The following is a 26,363-nucleotide window of genomic DNA, read 5'->3' as shown; positions in this document are numbered from 1 at the left end:
CGACCCTATGCGAGTTCGACCACGGTCGGTCCGTGATGTGTCAATTTAGGATTTAGGAAAAGCTAACTGCCACATGTACTCAAGAATCTGCATTTGAGAAGCATAACTTGCTTCAGATTCAAAACCCAGAGGAATGGAGTTCTTCACGTCCAATGGTACAATAGACGTTAAAAAAGGTAAATTACACCATAATGTCTAAGTACACTGACTTAATTCTTTAAATAATATGTAACCAACCCAGTTCAAGAACAGGGTAGTCATCATATCAGTATTATCATTATAATCATTATTATTTTTCAGTAAGGTATTGTAACATTTCAAAGCAACTGTCAAAGCCAACTGGACTCGTATGTGCATTTACTGTACTGATTTGCTGATGTTAAACTTTCCCGTCAGTTAATAATAGCATTAATATGAAAATCCAAATTCGTGGCTCGAATGGCTGAAACGCCGGAGAAAAAAAATTGATTTACAGGTTTCTGGAATAAAGATATTGGATGATTTGGAATTAAAAGTTTTCTCAGGGAAGGCAAATATCTAGTGATGCATGGCTGGAATTACTCAAAAGCAAAATTATAAACTTTCCATCAATATATTTGGAAAAATAACATTGAAACTAATGGCAGCAACCTGTCCACTTATTTATAATATCGATCATGCGGCAATTTGTCCGTGGATTCTACAAAACTAAATTCAAACTTGTTTATTACATTATGTAAGACTTTAAGCCGTTCCTCATTATGAAGAAAAAAAAAAGATAATGTTTGGAGAAACTTACCCGTGAGGTTAACCTCTGCTAGGGTTTGCTTACTAAGTGTAATGGCGAAATTTTGGTGGTGGTGGTATTTTATGGGGATAATTTTCTGATGCATTTCTTTATATTGTGCTATGACGTTGTGCAGAAAACATAACAAGAAGGTTATAACAATACAGCATTCTGAAAACATGAAAGCGAGTCTGCAAGTATTGTGATTGTGTTAGGTATTGTAAGGAAGTAAAGAGGACTCGAGGGTATTCACTATATTTATCAATTATGTTCGGAATCAATATATTAGGAGGAGTTTATATATCTTTTTACTTCAGCTTGAGTAAATGATTAATCCCAAACCCTCTACTTATTGTTCAACTTCATACCGGTATAACATATATATGGCACCTATGTTAAGCTACAATATGTGGGGGAACTGCGTATCATTCATCTCATTCTAAACGCATCGACGGACCTTTTTAAAGTCAAAATGAATACAGTTAATAAATCTATATCCTTGGAGGTTGCATTTTAGCGGTGAAGTTCTTTTGCAAGATGCCGTTACAGCAATAACTCTCAGGGCCATTGCTGTAGTTTTGTATCATATGTGTAGTATTTTGCTTAACTCTGTCTTTACTTCAGCTCGAGTTAGGCAGGTTTGGCGAGTAGCTTTCACCACAAAAAATCACCGTTAAGAATACAGAGGATCATACGAGTTACATGATACTGTGTGTTATGAATAAGAGTGTATGTTTGTTGACAATTTTTAGCAACACACGTGTGTGTAAGAAAGAACAGACAGCAACCTCGGCGAGGTGAAGAATCTGAAGTGAATAAAAAGGTTATCGGGTAATCTACCTATTTTTACTCAGCAGAAAATTTAGAGCATGTGACAGGTCTGTCATGAAGCTCCACGCTCTAAGCAAACTGCTGCAGTCTGGCCTCGCAACTACTTATTATATGGAGCCAAATGAAGGGGGTCGTGTGTGTGTGTGTGTGTGTGTGTGTGTATGTGATGAGTTGTCACACGTTTGTACAAATATGTGGTTCATTTCCCACGGTACATTGGGGACAGACTTTTCTTATGTAATCTTTTCCCACGTCTGGCTCGGTTACACACTACACTACCCCCTTAAAACCATAAGGTCGATATCAGTAAGTAGGATGATTGCGCATTTCGGTCATAGATAATAGTAGGAGAAATTACCTGTACCACCACCAGGTATGTGTATACGTGTATATCTATGCAACTTCATGCTCGGCGACGCAGTGCATACGTGACCCTACCAACGTGAAGGTTAGTTTCCTCTCCCAAATCCATTTCTATACTTATACAAATGACTGAAGATGTATTAAGCACAAATGCTTCCCTCTGATTCGTGTAAAAAGAATATAACTTTACATACTGACGTATATGAATGAATTTATTGGGTAGTTAGTAAATACTGAGCAAAGTATATAAAAGTAAAAGCAGAGTACTTGCTTCCCAGAAGTACTCCAGCATCCATACGTGTTTTTAGCAATGCTGACATACAAGCATATTGCCAAGGTAAGAAATTTGAGTGTTCCCTGATTCAACAATTACGCAGGTTAGACTATTTCATAAGTTTCAACTGATAAAGAAAAAAAATAGATAATCCTAGGTAGAGTGCGTTCATATGCACTATATATATATATATATATATATATATATATATATATATATATATATATATATATATATATAAAGTGACTGGTTCTCAGTGAATGTAGGTTTGCGGCAGGGGTGTGTGATGTCTCCATGGTTGTTTAATTTGTTTATGGATGGGGTTGTTAGGGAGGTAAATGCAAGAGTTTTGGAAAAAGGGGTAAGTATGAAGTATGTTGTGGATGAGAGAGCTTGGGAAGTGAGTCAGTTGTTCGCTGATGATACAGCGCTGGTGGCTGATTCATGTGAGAAACTGCAGAAGCTGGTGAATGAGTTTGGTAAAGTGTGTGAAAGAAGAAAGTTAAGAGTAAAGGTGAATAAGAGCAAGGTTATTAGGTACTGTAGGGTTGAGGGTCAAGTCAATTGGGAGGTAAGTTTGAATGGAGAAAAACTGGAGGAAGTAAAGTGTTTTAGATATCTGGGAGTGGATCTGGCAGCGGATGGAACCATGGAAGCGGAAGTGAATCATAGGGTGGGGGAGGGGGCGAAGATCCTGGGAGCCTTGAAGAATGTGTGGAAGTCGAGATCATTATCTCGGAAAGCAAAAATGGGTATGTTTGAAGGAATAGTGGTTCCAACAATGTTATATGGTTGCGAGGCGTGGGCTATGGATAGAGTTGTGTGCAGGAGGGTGGATGTGCTGGAAATGAGATGTTTGAGGACAATGTGTGGTGTGAGGTGGTTTGATCGAGTAAGTAATGTAAGGGTAAGAGAGATGTGTGGAAATAAAAAGAGCGTTGTTGAGAGAGCAGAAGAGGGTGTTTTGAAATGGTTTGGGCACATGGAGGGAATGAGTGAGGAAAGATTGACCAAGAGGATATGTGTGTCGGAGGTGGAGGGAACGAGGAGAAGTGGGAGACCAAATTGGAGGTGGAAAGATGGAGTGAAAAAGATTTTGTGTGATCGGGGCCTGAACATGCAGGAGGGTGAAAGGAGGGCAAGGAATAGAGTGAATTGGATCGATGTGGTATACCGGGGTTGACGTGCTGTCAGTGGATTGAATCAGGGCTTGTCTTGGGTAAACCATGGAAAGTTGTGTGGGGCCTGGATGTGGAAAGGGAGCTGTGGTTTTCGGGCATTATTGCATGACAGCTAGAGACTGAGTGTGAACGAATGGGACCTTTGTTGTCTTTTCCTAGTGCTCCCTCGCACACATGAGGGGGGAGGGGGATGGTATTCCATGTGTGGCGAGGTGGCGATGGAAATGAATAAAGGCAGACAGTGTGAATTGTGTGCATGGGTATATATGTATGTGTCTGTGTGTATATATATGTGTACATTGAGATGTATAGGTATGTATATTAGCGTGTGTGGACGTGTACATATATACATTGTGTATGGGGGTGGGTTGGGCCATTTCTTTCGTCTGTTTCCTTGCGCTACCTCGCAAATGCGGGAGACAGCGACAAAGCAAAATAAATGAATAATATATATATATATATATATATATATATATATATATATATATATATATATATATATATTCTTTTTCATTTCATACTATTCGCCATTTCCCGTGTTAAAGAGGTAGCGTTAAGAACAGAGGACTGAGCCTTTCAGAGAATATCCTCACTTGGCCCCCCCTTCTCTGTTCCTTCTTTTGGAAAATTTAAAAACTAGAGGGGGGGGGGGGATTTCCAGCACCCCGCTCCCTCCCCTTTCATTCGCCTTCTACGACACGCAGGGAATACGTGGGAAGTATACTTTCTCCCCTATCCCCAGGGATAATATATATATATGTATATGTGTGTGTGTGTATATATATATATATATATATATATATATATATATATATATATATATATAATGAATCTGTTAGTCCAGATCAGACCCAGTAAAGGAGTTTTTTTCAGAAATTCTCGCGGAACTAGGCACAACCAGTATCAAAATATATGAGTAGAGTATTCATTTTAGGAAACTACATGGAGAAGAGTCCTCGGCTTTGGTATGAATCGATGTGTTGAGATGAGGTCACGTTGTTTCTAAGATGACCTTTAAAAAACGTTTTTTCATAACTTAACCCGAAATCACTTGCATAGCCCATCGAAACCCTTTGAGTTGTTCCGTCTTTTCCTCTTTTCCTACATAACCTTTATGTCTTTACGAAACCGGCTTACAGGCCGTGATTCATGCCCCATTTTCCTCTCACTGGAGATGACCAGGACTGGGGCATATTTTGCCATGTTGGCCACTGTACAAAAAAAGTATGGAGCTTTATGAATTTAGGTCAAGGAAGGAAACCCAACCTTCCTCATGCTTTCAGCTCTTTTCGTAACTTGCGAACGTTTTTAGTAGCAAGCTGGTCAGCTTGAGATGAAATGTGTAATGATACACTTCTGACGTGGTGCCAGCAGATGTGGACAGCGCGGGTGATGTGGGCGGCAGTGGTGGTGGGCGCTTCACTAGGCTTGGATGTCGAAGGCGAACCACTATACAACGACACCCTGGGTAAGATGGCGAGACGGGGAAAGACATGAAGGAAATGTCATAAAACATAACCTCCAGGCAGAGACTGGTGGGAGGGGGGATGGCAAAGGTAGCGAGAAAGATAGGCAAGAGTAATGAATTAAGGGAGATCTACTAAACTAAATTAAACATTGGTTTTCTTTTATATGTCATGTCATCACTGCTAAGTCCGGATTCATTGACATTACCGATCAAATGTTTGGTTTGCCTTTGCGCTATAAAAATTTTGCTTCAACCTCAGTAATATAGTGTTGTACTGATTAGTAGAGCTATTGTCTCACCCACCTCTCCTCAATATTGTGGGATATAACTTTTGTCATGTCTGGATTCAAGATAAGGACTTCCTCTTATAGCAAGGTCTCACCAAGCTGACTCGCTGATCTTCCAGAATAGCTGAAGGGACGAAGCTTCAGCAGTCATTCAAACTCCTGCTGAAAACCCCATGTGGTATGGCAACACCTGTGCTTCCTCTGCCTGCCCTTACGAAGTCACAATAGAAGACCCTCATTCTCCCCGTGGTATTAAAGTAGTCGTACTGGAACCTTGCCCTTTCGAAGTCACAATAGAAGACCCCATTCTCCCCGTGGTATTAAAGTGGTCGTACTGGAACCTGCGTACTGGAACCTGAGTTCTTTCTGGTGCATTTTCATTTAAGGTTTCCTTTCGTGTCTGGTATAGACCTCTCCGTTGTCCTCAGCACACACGAGCTGTTTCGGGTCGTCCAGCGATCCTGTCAGCTTCTTCAGCAACCCGTTCTACCCGTCTGAGAACTACGATGTCGGATTTTGCGACTTCACCGTGTATCACTCCGACGACATCTGCCAGCTACGTCTCGATTTCCTGGACTTCGAGCTATCCCAGCCCGACGCAGAGGGAGGCTGCGTATCGGATGTCTTCAAAGTCGATGGACTTCATTCACGCGCTCCCACCATCTGTGGTTCCAACACTGGACAACACAGTGCGTCATACATTATTATTACTTCTCGTAAAAGAAAAATTTGTTTTATTTTAATTAAGTGCTTCCACATTTAATCTAATTATCAACTATTAATGAATACACAAAGGTGTGCACTTTAAACAAATGTGCGGAATAGTGGTAATCAAATCAAAATATTTAGTTTTTTCAAACATATATATATATATATATATATATATATATATATATATATATATATATATATATATATATATATATATATATGCGGCAGGGGTGTGTGATGTCTCCATGGTTGTTTAATTTGTTTATGGATGGGGTTGTTAGGGAGGTGAATGCAAGAGTTTTGGAAAAAGGGGCAAGTATGAAGTCTGTTGGGGATGAGAGAGCTTGGGAAGTGAGTCAGTTGTTGTTCGCTGATGATACAGCGCTGGTGGCTGATTCATGTGAGAAACTGCAGAAGCTGGTGACTGAGTTTGGTAAAGTGTGTGAAAGAAGAAAGTTAAGAGTAAATGTGAATAAGAGCAAGGTTATTAGGTACAGTAGGGTTGAGGGTCAAGTCAATTGGGAGGTGAGTTTGAATGGAGAAAAACTGGAGGAAGTGAAGTGTTTTAGATATCTGGGAGTGGATCTGGCAGCGGATGGAACCATGGAAGCGGATCATAGGGTGGGGGAGGGGGCGAAAATTCTGGGAGCCTTGAAGAATGTGTGGAAGTCGAGAACATTATCTCGGAAAGCAAAAATGGGTATGTTTGAAGGAATAGTGGTTCCAACAATGTTGTATGGTTGCGAGGCGTGGGCTATGGATAGAGTGGTGCGCAGGAGGATGGATGTGCTGGAAATGAGATGCTTGAGGACAATGTGTGGTGTGAGGTGGTTTGATCGAGTGAGTAACGTAAGGGTAAGAGAGATGTGTGGAAATAAAAAGAGCGTGGTTGAGAGAGCAGAAGAGAGTGTTTTGAAATGGTTTGGGCACATGGAGAGAATGAGTGAGGAAAGATTGACCAAGAGGATATATGTGTCGGAGGTGGAGGGAACGAGAAGAGGGAGACCAAATTGGAGGTGGAAAGATGGAGTGAAGAAGATTTTGTGTGATCGGGGCCTGAACATGCAGGAGGGTGAAAGGAGGGCAAGGAATAGAGTGAATTGGAGCGATGTGGTATACCGGGGTTGACGTGCTGTCAGTGGATTGAATCTGGGCATGTGAAGCGTCTGGGGTAAACCATGGAAAGCTGTGTAGGTATGTATATTTGCGTGTGTGGACGTATGTATATACATGTGTATGGGGGTGGGTTGGGCCATTTCTTTCGTCTGTTTCCTTGTGCTACCTCGCAAACGCGGGAGACAGCGGCAAAAAAAAAAAAAAAAAAAAAAAAAAAAAAAAAAAATATATATATATATATATATATATATATATATATATATATATATATATATATATATATATATATATATATAGAGAGAGAGAGAGAGAGAGAGAGAGAGAGAGAGAGAGAGAGAGAGACAGCTGTGGTTTCGGTGCATTACACATGACAGCTAGAGACTGTGAACGAATGTGGCCTTTGTTGTCTTTTCCTTAGCGCTACCTCGCGAGCTGGATAGGGGAGTGCTATTTCATGTGTGGCGGGATGGCGCTGGGAATGGATGAAGGCAGCAAGTATGAATATTTACATGTGTATATATGTCTGTGTATGTATATGTATGTATACAGTGAAATGTATAGGTATGCATATGTGCGTATGTGGGCGTTTATGTACATACATGTGTATGTGGGTGGGTTGGGCCATTCTTTTGTCTGTTTCCTTGCGCTACCTCTCTAACGCGGGAGACAGCAACTAATCATAATGAATATGATATATATATATATATATATATATATATATATATATATATATATATATATATATATATATATATATATATATGTGTGTGTGTGTGTGTGTGTGTGTGTGTGTGTGTGTGTGTGTGTGTGTGTGTATGTATGGGTGTGTGTGTGTGTGTGTGTGTGTGTGTGTGTGTGTGCGCAATTCCCACAGTTTATGTGAAGACCAACCACAGGAAGATTAGCCGTTATGATATCCTTCCCTCAAACAACAAAGCTCTGGAAATCTTCCTTCTTTCAACTTTCCCTCTTCCTATAATCCTTCCGCCTTCAAGAGTTAGGTCTACAAAGTCCTTAGGGGTCGTGGTTGACTAAAGTGCACACCTTTGTGTATTCATTAATCGTTGATAATTAGATGAGTGTGACCGGTCCATGTTCTGCCCGTGCCAATGTCGAGGAAAAATGTAGCAATTTTTTTCGTGATTAAGAAGTGCTCGTTTATGTATAATCACAGCAGTGTAATTCCTGTTTTATATGTAAATTATTTTTCAGCAAGCAATTACCCCAAGCTATCCAACCTTGTCGTGTTACATTGACCTATCGACACAACAACAACTAAGACAACTATACAGACGAGAACCATCGCTCAATACCCAGATGTCATCAATACAGTGACCATCACCGTTACTGTTTGCAGATGATACGACTCTGGTGGTAGCAAACTCGAGAAATTGTAGAAACTGATGTCCGAGTTTGGGAGAGTGTCACTAGGAAATATCTGAGAGTTGTGAAAAAAAAAAAAGTAGGTATCACGAGCAAGTGACAAACCTTAAAGTAACATTTATCACTACATCAACACTAACTGATACCATTTCATCGCCATTCCTCCCACAAGTGATCCGCCTTCCTGCTCCTACAGTGTACGTGGAGGTGCAGCCGGAAGCGTGGCAGGTGATACTGCTGGTGGAGACGATGAACAACCTGCCTCGCAAGTGGAAGATCCAAGTGACGCAGATCCCCTGCGATTCCACCGACAGAGGTCAGTCCGTCTCGCTTAGGTTGTCAGTTCTTGCAATGTCCATAATAAAATCACTTATCTCCTCCACAGGGTAAAAATAATCCATTGATATGGGAAGGAAAGGAAAAAAAAATCCCAATAATGACAATACACATAGAATTAGTAGCAAGTTAGCTTTAATAATATATGCGGAGAAACACGCGCCTTCGCATGAAAATGTAGTACCGGCCAGACCAGAACATTGACAGTTGGAATTACGCGGGCCCGTTCGACTCGCTAATTATGTTAATATGAAAGGGAGATGCGGGGAGGCTGGACTACACGGTATAAGCTAACCAGTTCAAAATCAGATGAAGGAAGTTTAGGGCAGATCGAGGTCATAATAAGCAAGATGTCCAAGGACTGGACTCTTTTCACGATTGACGTGGAACTGTATGGGGTTGATACAATATTCGATAACTTTTATGTGTAGATGAATTTTTTCCTGACCAATAAATTCAAATGGAACAATCATTTTTGTCTGTCTGCATCGATTAATTCACATTCAGGACTAGAAGCCTACCACATAACGATCGCGATTACAGTGTCCAATTTACGCTTCAAAATAAGTTTCAGCGATATGCTCAAAAATAATTGTTTGCCTTCATAACTTCTTCTTAAGACCAACTCTTATCTTTTTATGTTTTGGAAATTAATTTCTCTTATTGATTTGATGGTATGTCTGACTTTGTTCAAATTTCTAATTTCCTTGATGTTTCAGAATTTCCTCTTTCATCTCTCACCGTTTAAAAAAAGAAAAAAAAATCCGACTTTACACTTTCAGCAACGAAACCTGCTTTAACTATAAATCATTAACTTTACAAAGTGAAGAATAAAGAATACTCTTACATATGAGCTTTGGATAGAGACTATATCATATGTGATTCTTGTGTGTATGTGTGTGTTACAGTTGAGGTTTACAATCGTGGTGGCCATCGCTTAACCTTGAAATAATGTCATGTCTTAACCAGGGACCCATTCATCTACAAGCCCCATTCCCCCACAAAGGACTAGTTGCCCTGTCCGGGACTCGAACCCTGGCCCATAACACTGACAGAACGCACTGTTAACCACAGCACTAACGAGTTCGCCATATACCTGATCTTACTTTGAGTATAAGATTCTACCTTGAGAGCGTTCAAGGTTTTTAGTAACATGTTTTCCCTCCTTCCCCAGCACCTAACGGCTGCCTGCAGTACTATACTTCCATCACCGGCACAGTCAGTAGCTTCAACTTCAAGCAGTCACCTCCCATTCCCTCCACAGGTAAGTAAAACAATGCTTTTGCTACGGGGGGTCGAACAAATGTCCAAAGGCTTTCACAATATCGTATTCTCTATATCGTATTATGTATAACATTATTGCATAATGTTTACTGAAATATGTATACATTAATTTTCATCACGACCATATTAACACAATACCTTTCTATCAAGTTAAGTATGCGCATTCTTAAGTGGACGTAGAAGATAACATTAGTCCTTCCTGACATGCTAAACGAAAGGAGGTTTCCAGCCTTTTTTTTCTTCTTTGCGAAGGTTAAGGGCTTAGGCCATTACTCCCAGCCTTCGCTCCTGTGAGGAAAGGAGTCATTTTCATCCCTTACCATTTGTCATAGGTGAAGCAGGTGGCAGTGAACCCCATACCTCAACATCTTACTGTTAGGAGTTAATCACGTTTATCAAGTTGAAACCGACCTCTACATGAAATACTGTTTTCAGAGTCCCATAGTTCATGATGATGAATTGAACATAGACATTTGTTCATTTCACTGTAAGAACAAACAAAATTTTTCCATACACACACACATATATATATATTATATATATATATATATATATATATATATATATATATATATATATATATATATATAGCAGTAAAGTCAGTGATGTGTTACCTATTATTTGCTGATAACCACAAGGAAAAAGGGGTGTCATTTCATGTGTGGCGGGGTGGCGGCAGGAATGAAGGCATGTATGAATGGGTACATGTGGATATATGTATATGTCTGTGTATGTATATGTGTGTATACGTTGAAATGTATAGGTATGTGTATGTGCGTTTATGTATATACATGTGTATGTGGGTGGGTTGGGCCATTCTTTCGTCAGTTTTCTTGCGCTTCCTCGCTAATGCGGGCGACAGCGTCAAAGTATAAAATATAAATTTATAATATATATATATATATATATATATATATATATATATATATATACATATATATATATATATATATATATATATATATATATATATATATATATGCACGTTGATTTAGCTCCATCTTTTTAAATACAAGCTATTTATCTTGAGCCAGTAGCCTGTTTTACAAACGTTGTCATTCATTCTCAGTGGGATGAAATCATTATCTGGTTTCTTACGTGACAAAATGACAAGACTACTGATGTGTTTAGCACTTACCTGCTGTCTTCCAAAGTTAACATGAAAATAAACAGCCTTGGTTAAAGAAGGGAAATACCAGGATTAGCATGAAAACCTCCCCTCTTTTAGATACACGACAAAATCCTCAAATACATTATAAATAAGGTTTCAACACTCACAGATCTGATGTGGAGAATCCTCTTGCTTAACCTTATAGCGTTAACTTCAGTCCTATATCACTATCTTTCCAATCCTGGAAAACAAAATTTGAGATTATTTATTGCACAAGTTGTAGAGGAATTACTAATTATTTAAATCATAACTAGAATAATCCCCTATGATGCAAGTTAATCAACCTGAACTTATCAATTTATAAGTTAACCTACTATATTGGTATTTTCTCAGATTATTTCTGAGTGACTCCCCCATCTGCTAATTGAAGACAGTGCGTCCATTCACAGTGATCTCACTGATCATATTTTAAGACAGACGCTTCAACAAAGATATAGGATACACCTCTCCCGAAGGTCATAAATGAACAGAAACGTACGCGCCACAGTATATGTCGTCAAGAGACCTCCCCCCCTCATAAAAAAAAAAAAAAGCTCCACGTCATACAGAAAAAAAAGAAAATGCGAGGCTTTACATCAGCACTAATCCTATCCGTTAGTCATGAAATAAAGTGATAATTTTCACGTTCTGCGCCACAGGAACCAGGCAGCTGCAGCGCATGGACTACGGGATCTGCGTGGGTTTGGAGACGAAACACTGTGCGTTGGAGTGGACCAGGAACAGTTACAACGGTCACTTTGGCTTCACGGTGTCCGGCAATGTTTTGCTGATCGACCCTGTCCTTATAGGTTAGCAGCTCTCTCAATACACCAAATACTTTCTATTGTTTTGAAGGTTGAAATTTTGTTTCATAGACGGGCTTGTTTCATTTTTGTTAGTTTTAATTTTTAGGCTGTCCATTAAACCGGGTATTTCGTTTGTTTTCAGACCTGTAATTTATGTAATAGTTTTTTGTAACTAACATTGTTTCATTATTTAACAGGAATATTATCGTTAACAGAATCTATTAGATTAGAACTCATAAATCATCTAGCATATACAAATCATCAGAAAATAATACCATTGCTTGCTCTGTGGTATTATATGATCCTATTAATGTTGATATAATTAAGGAACAAATTGAGGAGCTTTAATTATTGAAAGTTACTTTTGCGTTAACTGTACCTGATAATTAAATTCGTAAAGGATGTGTTCGATACTGTTAAGAGGCAGATGTTTTCATGGTTGTTATAGCTTAGCACATTAACTGGTAATTATAAAAACATTTACTTCATCACTCGGTAAGATGTATTAAGTGTGTAGGACGAGAAAGACCCTTGCGAGTCGCGAAGCCCCATTTTCTAAGTCAACTTTGAAATTCATAAATCTTTTTATAAGATGCTTGATAATTCTTTGGTTGATGCTGTTATGAATGACACTTATTTCCCCTAGGATTATATTTTTTTGAAGACGAATATGTGCTCATGCCAGGTACCTCCAGCGTATCCCAGACGGGCCACTTGTGTCTCAATGATTACGTGATTATCCCCGGAGGAGTAGATGACATGGGTGTGCAGGCGGACCGATATTGCGGGCTGGGCTTCCCCAACAAAGTCTACAGTGAGTTCCTCTTCTCTTGTCTGTTATCAGCAGTCTCACGAACTGGTTTAGTTTCTTATATTACTGCCTTTATTCATGCCACAGCTTAGTCAATTATTCCTCTCAATTTGTATAACCATTATTTTTTTTGTTTCGTTTTGTTTTGTTTGTTTTTCATAACTTGTATCTATTAGACATTGAAGAGGTACTTTCACCTCATTTTTTCTCGACAAAGGAATAAATTTCATTACAACTTACAGCAATAGCTACAACTTAACGCACTATATTCTTTGAACGATGACTTTCAAACATTCCACGGCGAAGTCACTATCAACGAAAATACAAAATTATATATTGATAGACTTTACGAATATACCAATGATTCATTGCCTCACTGAAAATAGGTACATGTATACGTTCAAATATATTTGTTTCATATATTGGTAATGGTCTCGACGACTAAAGAAAATTGTCTTCGACAGCCACGGCAGCGCCGTTCGTGCTACACGTCAAGACGGACGACAACGAGTACGAGGATAGTGGCAAACGTGGCTTCAGTCTCGATTATCGACAGACTCTCTGTTAAGCTGGTCGTATACAGCACTGACACGGGAACATACCGTCTCCGCCATGTCATTTGCTTCACGTTGCTCACTACCGTTAGGACTTTAAATTTTTGGAAATACTGCACGATATTACTTCATCAATAGCATGTACCTATACTGCTGTGTCTACATATATGTTGATAACGGTGTCACAAAGTCTTATACCCATATTTTGCATATCTACAATGTAATAAATGCATTAATCCTTTATCCTTGACTTTACTCGTGGAGACAATTTAGGTTAATACATTCACAAGGATAGGTCTTAAAGAAATTTTAATTTGTTATTGGTTCTTATCATTGCTGTGAAGTGGGCGACTCTGGATAATACTCTTCATTGGGTATGGCCTCGTTCTAACTGACCCAAACTGGTTACTGAGAACTGCTCCGACAATGGTTCAGCCAGTCAACACTTTAAACGATTTTTGACGTTTATTACTATGCACTGGAACTTCGGTTTAAAGTGGAAACTATGATTTGCAGGGATTTCAAAGTAAAGCCTATTACCAAGGAACGAATATATTTAATGTTAGTGAATTATCTCCTTGCTGAAGGAAAAATAATTTCATCCCAAGAAAAATCATAGTTGTAGACAATTTCCTAGTTCTGTACGAGTCTGAAAGGCGAAGAACTGTGGTAGGTAGGGTTGACAATCGCTAGCTCCAAGTTTAGGACATTTCGATTAAACTTGGTTGGTGCAATATGTAGTATTTTAAAAGAATCCGAAGCATTATAATTACGAAGCCTCACGAATCCTAATTTGACAAAAAAAAAAAATTATTTTTTTCCCCAAATGATAGGCTCCTTAGTACTTTATCATGCTTCGATCTTTGATATTTTGAATAAAACTGGACCTCAAAAAAAGATTGCACAAGTTAATGTAGGATCTACTATGTTGGCTCTGTGATATATATATATATATATACTGTTCAGACTGGCAACTTTCTCGATTATTTCAGAGAGCTTTTAAAGATCAGGAAACTTCGCGAGGATTGTATTCTTTCTGGTTCAGCCATTACGAGTTATATAATTTTCTAGGTCACCTGATTTGGCTTGAATGTGACTTTTACTGTCAACAGTTGCACTTCGTGAAGTAGAATGGCAGTATCCATTACTGGTCGAAACATTTCGGCTTGCATAGTTGCATTTCGGTTAATCACATTACAATTAAAAAGCCCTCCCTGCTTTTTTTTTAATAGACTGGGATGATGTACAGCATTGATGTATTAATTATATATTGTATGAAATGTTTCTAGAGCTAACCGCTAAGATGTAATCACAGTATCTAAATATTCGATTACGATAATGTTCATTCCCGCCGCCAGCCATGTTGGCAAATCCAACTGCGACAAAATTTCTCCCCAATGCTATTACCCGGACCCCCACGGCAACTACATTCCCGAGATAGTCAGCATATGCCAGCAATACACACAGCAGAACAAATCACGAGGGTTACATTTCCATTTATATTTTTATGGCGGCCTGCTACCTGCACCAAGGGTGTCGACGCTGACCGGCCGACTGTTGCACTTTGCAACACCTCCCCAATACATTTATTTAAACAAACGAGACGAATCTAGTGGCCGTCGACTCACCTTCCATAAGACATGACACTCGTGATAATAATACACAGTCAACGGGGATCTCAACATGCTCTTGTTTCACACACCACAGCAACAACACTTCTCGAACAATTGAGAGACGCGCCAGTGTCCCTGGTATCACGCCACCAGTGACGTAACATGACGTTGCCTGATATGATTGGCTACTTACCCTAGATTTCTGAAGGCTCACATCTCAGGATTGACTCGTTCCACGCTTCTTCATTATTTGAACAAAGTGCAAAAGTCATAGGGATTAGTAGGTGGCTTTCGATATCCCTTGCCAAAATTCCTCATCCGAATAATGATCAATGTACCAAATATAGGCTATATATCATCCACGAAACACCCCCAAAAAAGAGCTGCAGTACTTGAATGCAACTAGATAGTCTTCATAATTCGCTCTTTAAGGACCCAGACCATAGATTCATTTCCAGCTCACACAAACATATATACCATAAAGGCTCTTCATTACGTGCTAGAGTTTAGCTATTCTTTACATACATATTATTTACACATCCAAGAAAAATTCTGGTGTTGAATAATAGAAAAAGATGCTTAAAGTTTTTTTTTTTCAAAGAATGTCAGACCTGAATCACGTATGCATAAAGATTCTGGATTTTTAGTTGTAATGTCTGTAGAAACTTAAGTATCGGTTTAATTACGTAGCAGCATTGTGGGGAAGCGAGGTAACGTCCCTCGCCACACACACACACACACACACAATATATATATATATGTATATATATATATATATATATATATATATATATATATATATATATATATATATATATATATATATAGTATACTTTTTAGCCGTTTCCCGCATTAGCGACATAGCCCCAGGGACAGGAAAAACAACGGCCCACTTGCTCACATCCACTCTAGCTGTTATGTATAATGCACCGAAACTAGAGCCGACCATCCACAGCCAAGTCCCTCTAACCAGCGGTGTGGTTTGCCAACAAAATATTCATGGTAGAAAGTTCTCGAAAGAAAATCGGTGAATTCTACGAAAACCAGCTTCCAGTGATTTCACTACTGTAGCATTTTAGGCTCCTAGAAGCCCCAGTGACAGTCTTCGAATCCATCTTGTCGTCCTGCCATCTTCAAATATCCATCACCAATGATGATAGAAACATCTTGAACAAAATCATCAATCACAAAAAATATCCATAAACTTTCCTGTCCACGTGATGCTAGTGAGAACCGGCTGGGGTCTAGAAACCTGGAATCAGTTGAAAGAGTTGAGAGAGTACATTGTCTTGCCATCCAGGCTGGTCTTTGTCAATATGAGGCTTGCACCTCATTTCAGTTGACCCAGCAATCCAGGCCCATCCCAAAGGACTGGGGACAGAAGACCAGAGACAACAGCATAGGCTGCCACCTCAGCTAGACTGACCCTAACCAAGGTTTTGAGATATTGTTGAGTCAATTAGTGTAGAGGTGAGGATGCAGGGGGCAGGACTGGCCAGTATTCCACGTGTGCCTATAACAAGAGACTACTGGCAATGAACCAACGTCTGCAAATGTCACTGTCAAAACTGAAGCATCAGGAAGATTGATTTTGCTCCTTTAATTATTCTGGGAGGTTCCATGTATGCCGAGTGGACCTTCAGGTTTCTTCTTTTCTATCAATCTGCTTCTCTTAAAAACACTGGAGCATGATACCTCCTACCACAGGGTTATTACTAGATATACTCTGCTACGCCTGGCTATATACTGTGCATCAGGTTTCATCCGGCATGATGGCCTCAAAATCTAGTGGAAAGAAAATAAATGTCAAATCCATTGTCTATTACTGTATTAAAACTAGACAGATCTGTGCTACAGTTCGTAAAGAGAATGCAGTAGTGATGAATATTAGTGAGGTATGTAAGATTACAGTTTTGATGTGATTTTGTCGCTCCATGCATTACAAATGATGGAGGTTAGGAACTATGGCACCACTGTTTTATGAATAGCAACCGTCTAAAGTGAGGTAGGTGCTGGGTAAGGCAATCGCCTTCCAGAGGATGTAACCGGTTACACGGACACCTCCGTTGTATGAGTGAGATGTCGGGGGTGGGTAGGGTAGTGAGGGGAGGCAGCTGTTGTAAATTGTTATGTTATTTTAAGCCCATGGCGCGCCTGGCTCCACCTGGGTAGATCTGGTTCGAGTGTGACTCACTCGCACCCCGTTATTTCAAACACCCACGCCCCTTGCAGAGAATTATGTATCATCTTCATTTCCTATTATTAGATTAGTGTGTTTCTAATGACTAGATTTACTAAAAGGAAATCTGGATGGTGAAGGAATGAGTCGGAGTTATAAAGCTGGTGGGTAGCGCGCGTTCATGACGTCTTGTTACGTCATAGTAGGGGGAGGAGCCCCAGGCGGGAGAGATTCTTAAGTGCAGCCACCACGTGAGGACGAGCCAGTTCTAGGCCCAGCGAAGTGTTAATTTGTTCGTGGAGTAAAACTAAGACACAAGCCTGTGTCAAACAAGGAGGCAAGCTCTCTTCAGGTGAACTTGTGACTGTACGTGACTATCGACGCTACTTTTCAAAGATGCCGTTAGCCAGCACCCTGCTGGGCGACCTGACCGAAGGGTTCCGGCTGCCCATCGCCCGTCGGGGGATGTTCTCACAAGATGATTTCTTCAGTGGATTCCGTAACGACTACGGGCGGGCAGTGGGAGATGTGCTGGACCGCTGGGGCTCCCGCTCGTCCAAGGCTGACCGCTTTGCTTCCTACAGGAGACTGCGGGAGAGGGACCCCTCCGAAGACAGCCTGGCTGCCACCATTTCCGAGAAGCCTGAAGTCTACGTGGTGAGTTGGAGGCTGGTCATGTAGTTAGTTATAGGCTGCCTACGAGATGAGTGTAAGGATGAATACGTGGTGAGTATGAGGCAGGCTTCATCCCCCCCAGGGGAGTTTGAGGATGGATACGTGGTAAGATGCATGAGATTGGCTCTGTTGTGAGTGTCCTCCACTGTTGTCAGGCCTCTCAGAGCTGTGCCTCATCTGATGTGATATCACAACCACGATGAAGTATCAGCAACGGATCCGGCCTATGTGATTGTTGACATGTCATCCATGGCAAACTTACTGTTATTAACGGTTTTTCTATTTTACCAAAATAATCGGACGAGAGAGACGGGGACAGCGTAGTTGAAAAATATTCCTTTGTGAGAGCCAAGCGTACCAACATTCTTAAATTTTTGTGCCGGTAATCCCGACAAATTCATTGTGCACCTACCCATGCTCATCCCGTGAACGGTGGGTTAATATTACATGTTTCAAAGTTGATTCATTATAGGTGTTTCATATGGTATGTTTTAGCGAGTAGATGCAAAAAGTGGATTCTTTGTGCTTGTAGCAGGATTTGATTGGTATGATGGTTCCTATCCTCAAATTTATAAATTAAGAACTTTCTTCCATCTTTCCCTCTTCCTATAGCTCTTCTACCATTAATATAGAGGTCTACGCACAACCTAGTTTTGTTTATTTTCTGTTTCTCCTCTCCTATTATCATTTCATCCGGGATGGTCCTGCTTTGGGTATTTTTTGTTTATACCATGTCGGTCACTAAACACAAGAAGTCTACCTTTTCTCTTCATGTCGGTGTTTGCGGTGAAACCGGTAACGTCAGAGGATGCGTTACAGGCTCTTAACTTGTTATAGCACAAGTCTAAACTGATTTTAATCAAGCTACGGATGTAGGTCACCCCGATCGGTTGCTGACGTTGCCACACTACTCGGTTACTAAAACGATCAACAAAACTTTATTCATTTTTTTTTTGTCAGCTGTAGTTACATTATCACTGCTAATGCTAAAGTACAGTTTTAATACAACTTTGTAAAAATGGTCAATGGAATACTATATTTAGTTTTGTTAGAAATTACGTATATTTTTCCAACGAATATTCAGCCACAGAACGGTTGGTAGAACCGCTCACTTGAATATTGAAATGGCAAATATAAACCAAGATAGCTTTTTGACATACCAGATAGTTATTATATAATCAACAAAAGACAGGGCAGAGGATATCTTTAACTTAACGCTGGCAAAATCAGGCTCGTTGTCTTTTAAGATATTCCGTCGGGGTCCCGTCCAGACCTGGATGGGGTTTTGGACACCCGTCCCGCCTCGAAAGTTATCCATTGGAGTTAGTATCATTGTTACATTCAGAAAATCTGGTACTAATCAAAAAAGGTAAGTGCCAGTGAGACTCGGTTATATGTTTACATTCGTCTTCCATAGGTGATGCTTTTACACGAGTCAACCTGGCAAAACACATCTTAAATGTCACTTAACTGTATTCCTCTGGTTTTGCAGATTGTTCTGGACATGAACGAGTACGCTAGCGGCCATATCACCGTGGAGACCATCGGGCTGTCAGCGGTGGTGGAGGGCAAGTCTGGGCACGGTAGCTACCGCAGGCAATTCCCGCTTCCGCAGAACACCATCATCGACGGCGTCGTGGCTGACATGTCCGACGAGAACATCCTCACAATCACAGCCCCCCGGAAGGTGGGTATCACTCACCCGCCAAGGGAAAAGAGGCGCACGCGACCTCATGATGGTGGATTCTTAGGTATTTAGGAATAAGTAATTGTTTGAATCAATTTCTGAGAAATGAAACTGGAAAATTTTTACCCTAATTGGATTTGGGTGTTTGATAACAGCCTTGCCTTAAGACAAACCAGGTGAAGAGAAAGGAATGGTTCGATAATGGAAGGAAGGAGAGAGAGGATGAAAGGTACCGAGTTGAGTGCTTTGATGGTAGGGTAAACCTTGTGTGAGATCCTCGATGATTGGGTACATGTAGATTCCTGGTAACTAGAGTAACGCAGTTGGTGCCATGAAACAACTCAGAGACAGTTAGGTCTTTGGAACAATTTGTGACAAGCACAGACAGTCTTGCAGACTAAGAAGCAAAAACGACCGGAAGGTTAGAGTAACGGTATTGACAGTGGTACAGAGGATGTTACAAATCATATATAGTGTTGTCAGACGTAGCTGGGTGTAAATTGCTCTGGTACTTCAGTTAACTAATTTCTTTTCCGCGATTGGTGGTGTGTTATGATGAGTTATGTATTTCCTCATTACTACGAGGTTTCTCCCGGCAGGGCAAGGGGGTTGGCATCAGGATGGATTCGAGAGACGACACTGCAAAGGTTGACCAGCGTAGCACCTGCACTTCGACAGCCAACGACGCCGCCTCGACGCAGGAGTCGGGTGTTGACATCTCGTCAATAGAAGCACAGATTATTCCCACCGAGGTGAACGCGTCCCAAACGACATCCGCTTCCACCATACAGGAGAGAGTCATCCCCACCTTCAAGGAAGGTACAGCGAGGAATACCACTACAGAAAGCGTTAAGACGGAGGAAGTCGCATCGTCCACTCGCAGGGGCTCGAAGTCGAGAGTAATTCCTTTGAATATCGAGGGGGAGACGATGGTGAGCCAGGGTAGTACCACCACCTCATCTTCTGCACAGACAGAAACGACGAGCGAAACTGTAAGCTCTCCAGAGAGATTGGTTCCAACTGTAACGGAGAGCGGTGCGGCTGACGCCACGCAAGCGAAGATGACGCAAACTACAATCCACGACGACCTCGGCGCGGGGTAGAGTTTTGCCAATCAAGAAGCGCGGCAGGTTCTTCCAGGACTCCACGTTCGAGAGGGTCTGGGACGACTTCGAGTCGGTGATGGACGACCTGGTGGCCCGCCGAGGGTCTCGTGCGGGTCTGGAGAAGGATAGGTTCCAGAGCTACAGGAATCTTCGCCAATGCGTCCAGCAGGATGATAACCAGGCCTGGAACGTCACCAAAGACAACGGAGAATACAAGGTAAATAGACCAGGTACCTTCATCACTACGTTCATTTCACTATTTATGATTGTCTACAAAACTGTTTCCAGTATTTAGCCGATCCTAGTATTTTTTATTACTCAAGCAATGAACCTAGATAAAGTTATGCATGAAATTTTCTCGGGAAAAGAAAAGTTCACAACTGGCAGCTACAAACTTTGACCTTTCCTCAGCATATGCCTTATTGAATCCACTATGCGTCAACACTTTCGTAGTTGCTGCGATTCAGTTGCTGTGCAAGTATTCTTCATAGAACATGAATTTGAAATTTTTAGATGAAATTTATGGCACAATGACTGATAAATTCTGTTTGTCATACAATTTTTTATTACATAGTTTTCATAAGATTACCCCAAGCTTTCATCTTCTGTTGTCCTGTGTCTGGTTTGTCAGACATCCACCCCTCGACTCTTGCTTGTCCCTGCCACTTAACATTCACACTGGTTCATCTTCCTTACCGGAACCTCACCCGTTTCCTTCACCACTAAACTCCGGAATCTACATGCCCCATGGGATGGTTGGTTGTCCCTTGCCACTGTCCTTGGGCATACACAGCATAAGGTTGGTTGTCCCTTGCCACTGTCCTTGGGCATACCCAGTATAAGGTTGGTTGTCCCTTGCCACTGTCCTTGGGCATACCCAGTATAAGGTTGGTTGTCCCTTGCCACTGTCCTTGGGCATACCCAGTATAAGGTTGGTTGTCCCTTGCCGCTGTCCTTGCTTCTAAAGTTGGCTTCTCGTTCCTCCCCGACAGATCGTCGTGGACGTCAAGGAGTTCGTGGACGATCACCTGGACGTCAAGGCTGAGCAGGGAGCCATTGTGGTGACGGGGAAGAAGGGGACGGTTTCCTTCGAGCGGAGGTTCTCCATCCCTGGTCTCTCCCAGCCGGACAAGGTGGCTGCTGCACTGTCAGCCGATGGCGTCCTCACCATCACCGCCCCGAAGTAACTGCCAGACGATGGAGAGGGGAAACCGTTGATTCAAAAGTCTTGTGATATGCCAACCACCGCACGTTCTCTTGGGTAATCCCTAGAGTTCTGTATAGTCAAAAACGCATTGATATATAGAATGTACCTGTTATTAAGATGTGCCATAGTCTTTTGGTTTATTGTATGGCACGTCTATGAATCTCGTATGAATGTTTTAAATGCTTATTTTCTTTTTTCTTGGTTAAATAGGTCTCGTCTAATTTTTAGTTATGTTTATTTGAAAAAAAAAATGCAGACAAGGGTTTAGAAATGGAACATGAAAGCTTTGAATATCACATATTTGTTAAGGAAAATATTAAATCCTGTAGGCTAATGGCTAGAAATGGGTTTCCATGAACATTGAACAGATGGCAGTATCTTCCCGCATACTAAGGCCATCAAGGACCAGCATTAAGTATAGAACATGTGCTTCGAGAATCATCTCGAACGCATGATACATTGTTCCAAGGCGATCATGAACCAAAGGCCTTAGTGACCCAAACACTCGGCAGACCTAGATAAGCAACCAGTAAAACCCATTAGCTGATTTGTAATATAAAAGCTTTTTCAAGTGCTTCTTAGGCTGTACCACCATGCGCGTCTATTCCATTGGTATATATGTAGAAAGTCATCACGCTCATACATTATAATGACTAGAACGTGAAGCCTTGTCTGTATCTTGTAACTCGTAGAGTCGGCTAAGGGTTGCTTCCAGCAGTTAGTTAGTTACCCATTAACTTTGTAAGTATCCAGGACAAAGCAGACTTGCTGAATATTTCCATAAGTCCTTAAGGAAGCACAATGCGGTATTTGAAGAAATGGACCCCTGACGCTCACTCGAACCTGTACAAACAGGTTTATCTCCACCGCACGTCTGTGGTGCTCAAGAAAATTATGATTTTAGTTTTTGACCTTTATTTGATGTTATATTTTGCTGGCTGCCACATGGAACACAAACATCCGATTGCTTTAGCGAGAGTATTCACTTCATCAAAGGATCCCAGAAGTCCCACTGAAGCTCCCGGATCTTTATTTTCCATGTGGCTACCAGCATATTCGTGAGTCAAGTGTTTATATGTGATTTATCTCCATATTTATATTGTGAATATCCTATCTATTTTTATCTGTGAATTATGTGTAGATGAGGTGTATTTTGACAGTGATATTTAATGTTACTAGATAAGTGTTTTGTTACGGAAATTGAATAAATTTTTTTACTTAAGAAAATTTCATTGTCCGTTATAAAGGCAAGAATGAAGTGAACATGATGGCAGTTAGACCATTCTAGACCAGCTCACATGAGTCTTTCTATAATTATGGTGTCTACAACTCTTGCACAATTCTTTTATTTTATTTCTTTGGCATTTTGGAAAAGGGTCAAGGCATTTTGCCAACTGGAACACTACAAGTCCAAACTGATTGAAAATCTTTTTAACAATCGCATTTGATTGACCATTTCCCAGAAAAATAATTTAATGTCTACAGTTTTCTGAAGTTGCACGTTATTTGTAATCATATTGCAAGAGGTCTTACAGCAACCTGTCTCAATATATTCCTTACCTAATGTCTGAAGGTCTGGCGTCTGCGGAACTGCTTAAATCCTTATTTATCTCCTTGTCCTCTGAGCCACATTTCCCAAAGATGTATTTTCGGAGACGACTGCTATGTTGCATGCATTTATAATCAATAATTTTTCCGTGCCAGCCAAGAGCCATCCAACATTTCCTGCAATTCTCTCGCCAACTCACACCACTGGGCCCACCTGCTCACAACCGCACGCCAAGTCAAACAATTTTCTCCCCACTTGTTTGTGGTTCAGTTTGTGGCGTGAATATGAAGTTGTTTGTTTGATTATGCCAGGAATTCATATTTAGGCTAGAAGGTCATGAATTAGCAATCAGTTTCAGGCTCATAGAGATGTTTGTGCAAAATAATGAGTATAATTCACATATATAGAAAAAAAATATATGATGCTTCTCATACGCAGTAGACAATAATTACAGAGACTGAAGCCCAATAATGTTTTGATACACACAAGATAAAAAAAAAAAAGCCATTTTTCTCGTGTTTATATATAGGTAGCCAACTCAGGCGTCGAGTATGGAGGGTGTGGTTCGATCAACAAGACCACCGATTGCACTTGGAGGATGACCTCGTCTGCAGCGCTCAGTGAGTTGTCGAGTGCGACGTGTCTTAGGTGACAGAGACAAAGAGGAAGGTGACAAGGTTAGCGACGGTGAGGGTACATGAGGGAGACTAGTGTGGCGATCTATGAGCATCATTAGATGATGTATGAAATGTTGAAGTTACACACAGAGAGGAGTGAGGATGTTAGACATGGGGAGGGACGAAAATGGCCACAACCGTGAGCGGCGTGTCAGAAATAGTCACAGTATCATGCATCTTAGTCAGTGTGCCCCTGGCTGTGAGCCAGGCGGTACCTACCTGGTAAAATACAGATCAACTGCTTCTCGTTTATTCTCGCTGATTCATTCGAGTACTCGCAACGATGTTAGGAATTTAGGGCAGGAGTGGAGCAGATGTTCGGGCCCTCTGCCAGGAGACAACACAACACATCTATCCATCTTTATAAAACCTTTAAATTCAAAGCAAATGTCGATGAATAACTATATTCCAATGAAGGTGATTTACATTTTGCCGAGGAGGAGACGCAAGCGTTGTTTACTTCGTCTGTCCTGCAGACCACATTCACATCTCACGAGATGACATCACTTCTTGCGTGCCAGTAGTGGTATCAGGTTACGACCATAACAAAGGGGGTACTAGGTGACCTGTGGGCTTCGCATTCCGACTGTGGGGTCCTTTAGAAAGCCGGGCATCGTAGCTTCTAAAGGCACAGAGGCTGTCATAATTGACACGCAAGTCTCTGGCATGCATTTCGCACTTTCAGCTGCGCACCAACATAAGCGCAGCTGTTACGGAACCCCAGAAGTCCTTCAGGGCGTACGGGATCTCACCGGCAAAGGCACCGTGCATGTAACATCTGCCACACTGAACTGGCGTGGCGTATGGTGCCAAGAAAGTGCGAGTGCTCTCAGAGGGTTTGGGCTTACTTACCGGGACCTAGAGGTATGCTCAGTAAAAGCCCTTACCTGGACCCACTCCCTTCACAGGATGTGGTTCAAGAGCACGAGTTGACAATCCGCCCTGCCTTGTCCATCTGGTGTCGGCCGTCGGACTGGTGGAGGTGGGTCCTCCTTTGTGCACTTATGGTGAGTGGGACCAGGCTGTTCTCCCAAAGCTACAAGGGCAGGTACCAGTTCCTGAGGGCGAGTTGTCGTAGCGAGGATGGACGCCTCGGCAGGGTTCGTCTGCTACTCCCGTGCGACAGGCCGCACTGGAAAGTGAGTGGTACTGGAGGGTATACTATGCAAGTGAGTATCTGTTTCGAGCAATCGTCTACCTGCCGCCTCTCTTCTTATTCCTATCTATGCTATCAGCATCTTGATCTACCATCTTTCTCTTGGTGTGTCCATACATTCCTTCATTCAAGTAACAACTTCCTCCACTATTAACACGTAGTGTGTAGGTCACTTACTGACCTCCCCTAAAATCCAGAAAAATATGCACAGTAGTTAGCTTTTCCAGCACCTCCCATCACTAATTGGGAATCTATGAAGATGACGGGATTATGGTGATACGTACGCGGAGGGTAACTTGGTGAGTGAGTGAGCCACTTGGCGCGCAGCAGCAGCGGCTTCTGGCGGACCTAACTGCCAGCCAATAGGAGCCGTCTGGCTCCTCTCCCTCTCTCTCTCCATCACGGTTGTCATAGCACATCTGTGGACCTCATTAATTACTCGTTAAGTGACAAAGATAGTTTAGGTATTTGTCTGTGCAACGATGCGCAGCGCGTGCATCACCAGGGGTCAATAGTAGACAGTGCGTTGGGTTGGAGGAATTACATCAGTGAATATTGTTATGCTTGTATGCTATTAGAAGTGTAATAAGAGTCCACACACACACGAGAGAGAGAGAGAGAGAGAGAGAGAGAGAGAGAGAGAGAGAGAGAGAGAGAGAGAGAGAGAGAGAGAGAGAGAGAGAGAGAAACACGCCGTCTTGAGTGTGAGGTCTAACATGGGGCCATCATGCGTCGCAAGCAGGTTGTTAGAGATGAGATTAGTTGAAAATCCGATTAACGAAAAAGTGTGGGAATCAGTGAGGCTGCTTCCTCACATCTGTTTCAATAACAGATATGTTATTATTACTCTATAACCCTGCTTTAAGACCGGACTCATGTGGATTTACTATCATGTCTGCTAACAATCATTATACTATTGACTGTACCACTGTTGACGCTGTAACTTCTTACTACTTATTCTTAACCATGCATATAAGATTATCGTTACTAAACTTTCGTTATCCGTATTACAGCAAACCATCGCCATCGCAATCTTAACGTTTTATCATTGTATGGGGATTTCGTTACGTTTTTCTCTACCCGCTCAAACAACCTTCCTCTCATTTCACCACTTCCCTCGCCTCCCCAGACCCCCTTATAAACACCCCGGTGCGACATCTGTTGGTTCAAAAAAGTACTTCCTTCTGCTACCT

At 41.4% G+C, this 26,363-nt stretch overlaps 2 protein-coding genes across 2 annotated transcripts; both read left to right on the top strand.

The window, feature by feature from the left end:
* The first annotated feature begins 1,999 nt into the window (after window positions 1-1,999).
* LOC139762514 (uncharacterized) lies at window positions 2,000-13,564 on the top strand. Its single transcript, XM_071687494.1, has 8 exons — window positions 2,000-2,045; window positions 4,790-4,883; window positions 5,599-5,859; window positions 8,577-8,696; window positions 9,891-9,980; window positions 11,810-11,959; window positions 12,642-12,770; window positions 13,232-13,564. Exons 2-8 carry the CDS (start codon window positions 4,790-4,792, stop codon window positions 13,333-13,335), a joined length of 948 nt encoding a protein of 315 aa, XP_071543595.1. The 5' UTR covers window positions 2,000-2,045; the 3' UTR covers window positions 13,336-13,564.
* A 3,792-nt stretch (window positions 13,565-17,356) lies between these two features.
* Window positions 17,357-23,015, top strand: LOC139762512 (uncharacterized). Its single transcript, XM_071687492.1, is given in 5 exon segments — window positions 17,357-17,770; window positions 19,281-19,475; window positions 20,075-20,550; window positions 20,552-20,798; window positions 21,574-23,015. Coding segments are annotated over 5 exon segments (1,374 nt in total). The 5' UTR covers window positions 17,357-17,509; the 3' UTR covers window positions 21,769-23,015.
* Window positions 23,016-26,363: the final 3,348 nt, after the last annotated feature.

This window comes from Panulirus ornatus, chromosome 43 (genome assembly GCF_036320965.1).
Source record: "Panulirus ornatus isolate Po-2019 chromosome 43, ASM3632096v1, whole genome shotgun sequence".
Lineage (NCBI taxonomy): Eukaryota > Metazoa > Arthropoda > Malacostraca > Decapoda > Palinuridae > Panulirus > Panulirus ornatus.
This window is presented reverse-complemented; position numbering and strand designations above follow the sequence as displayed.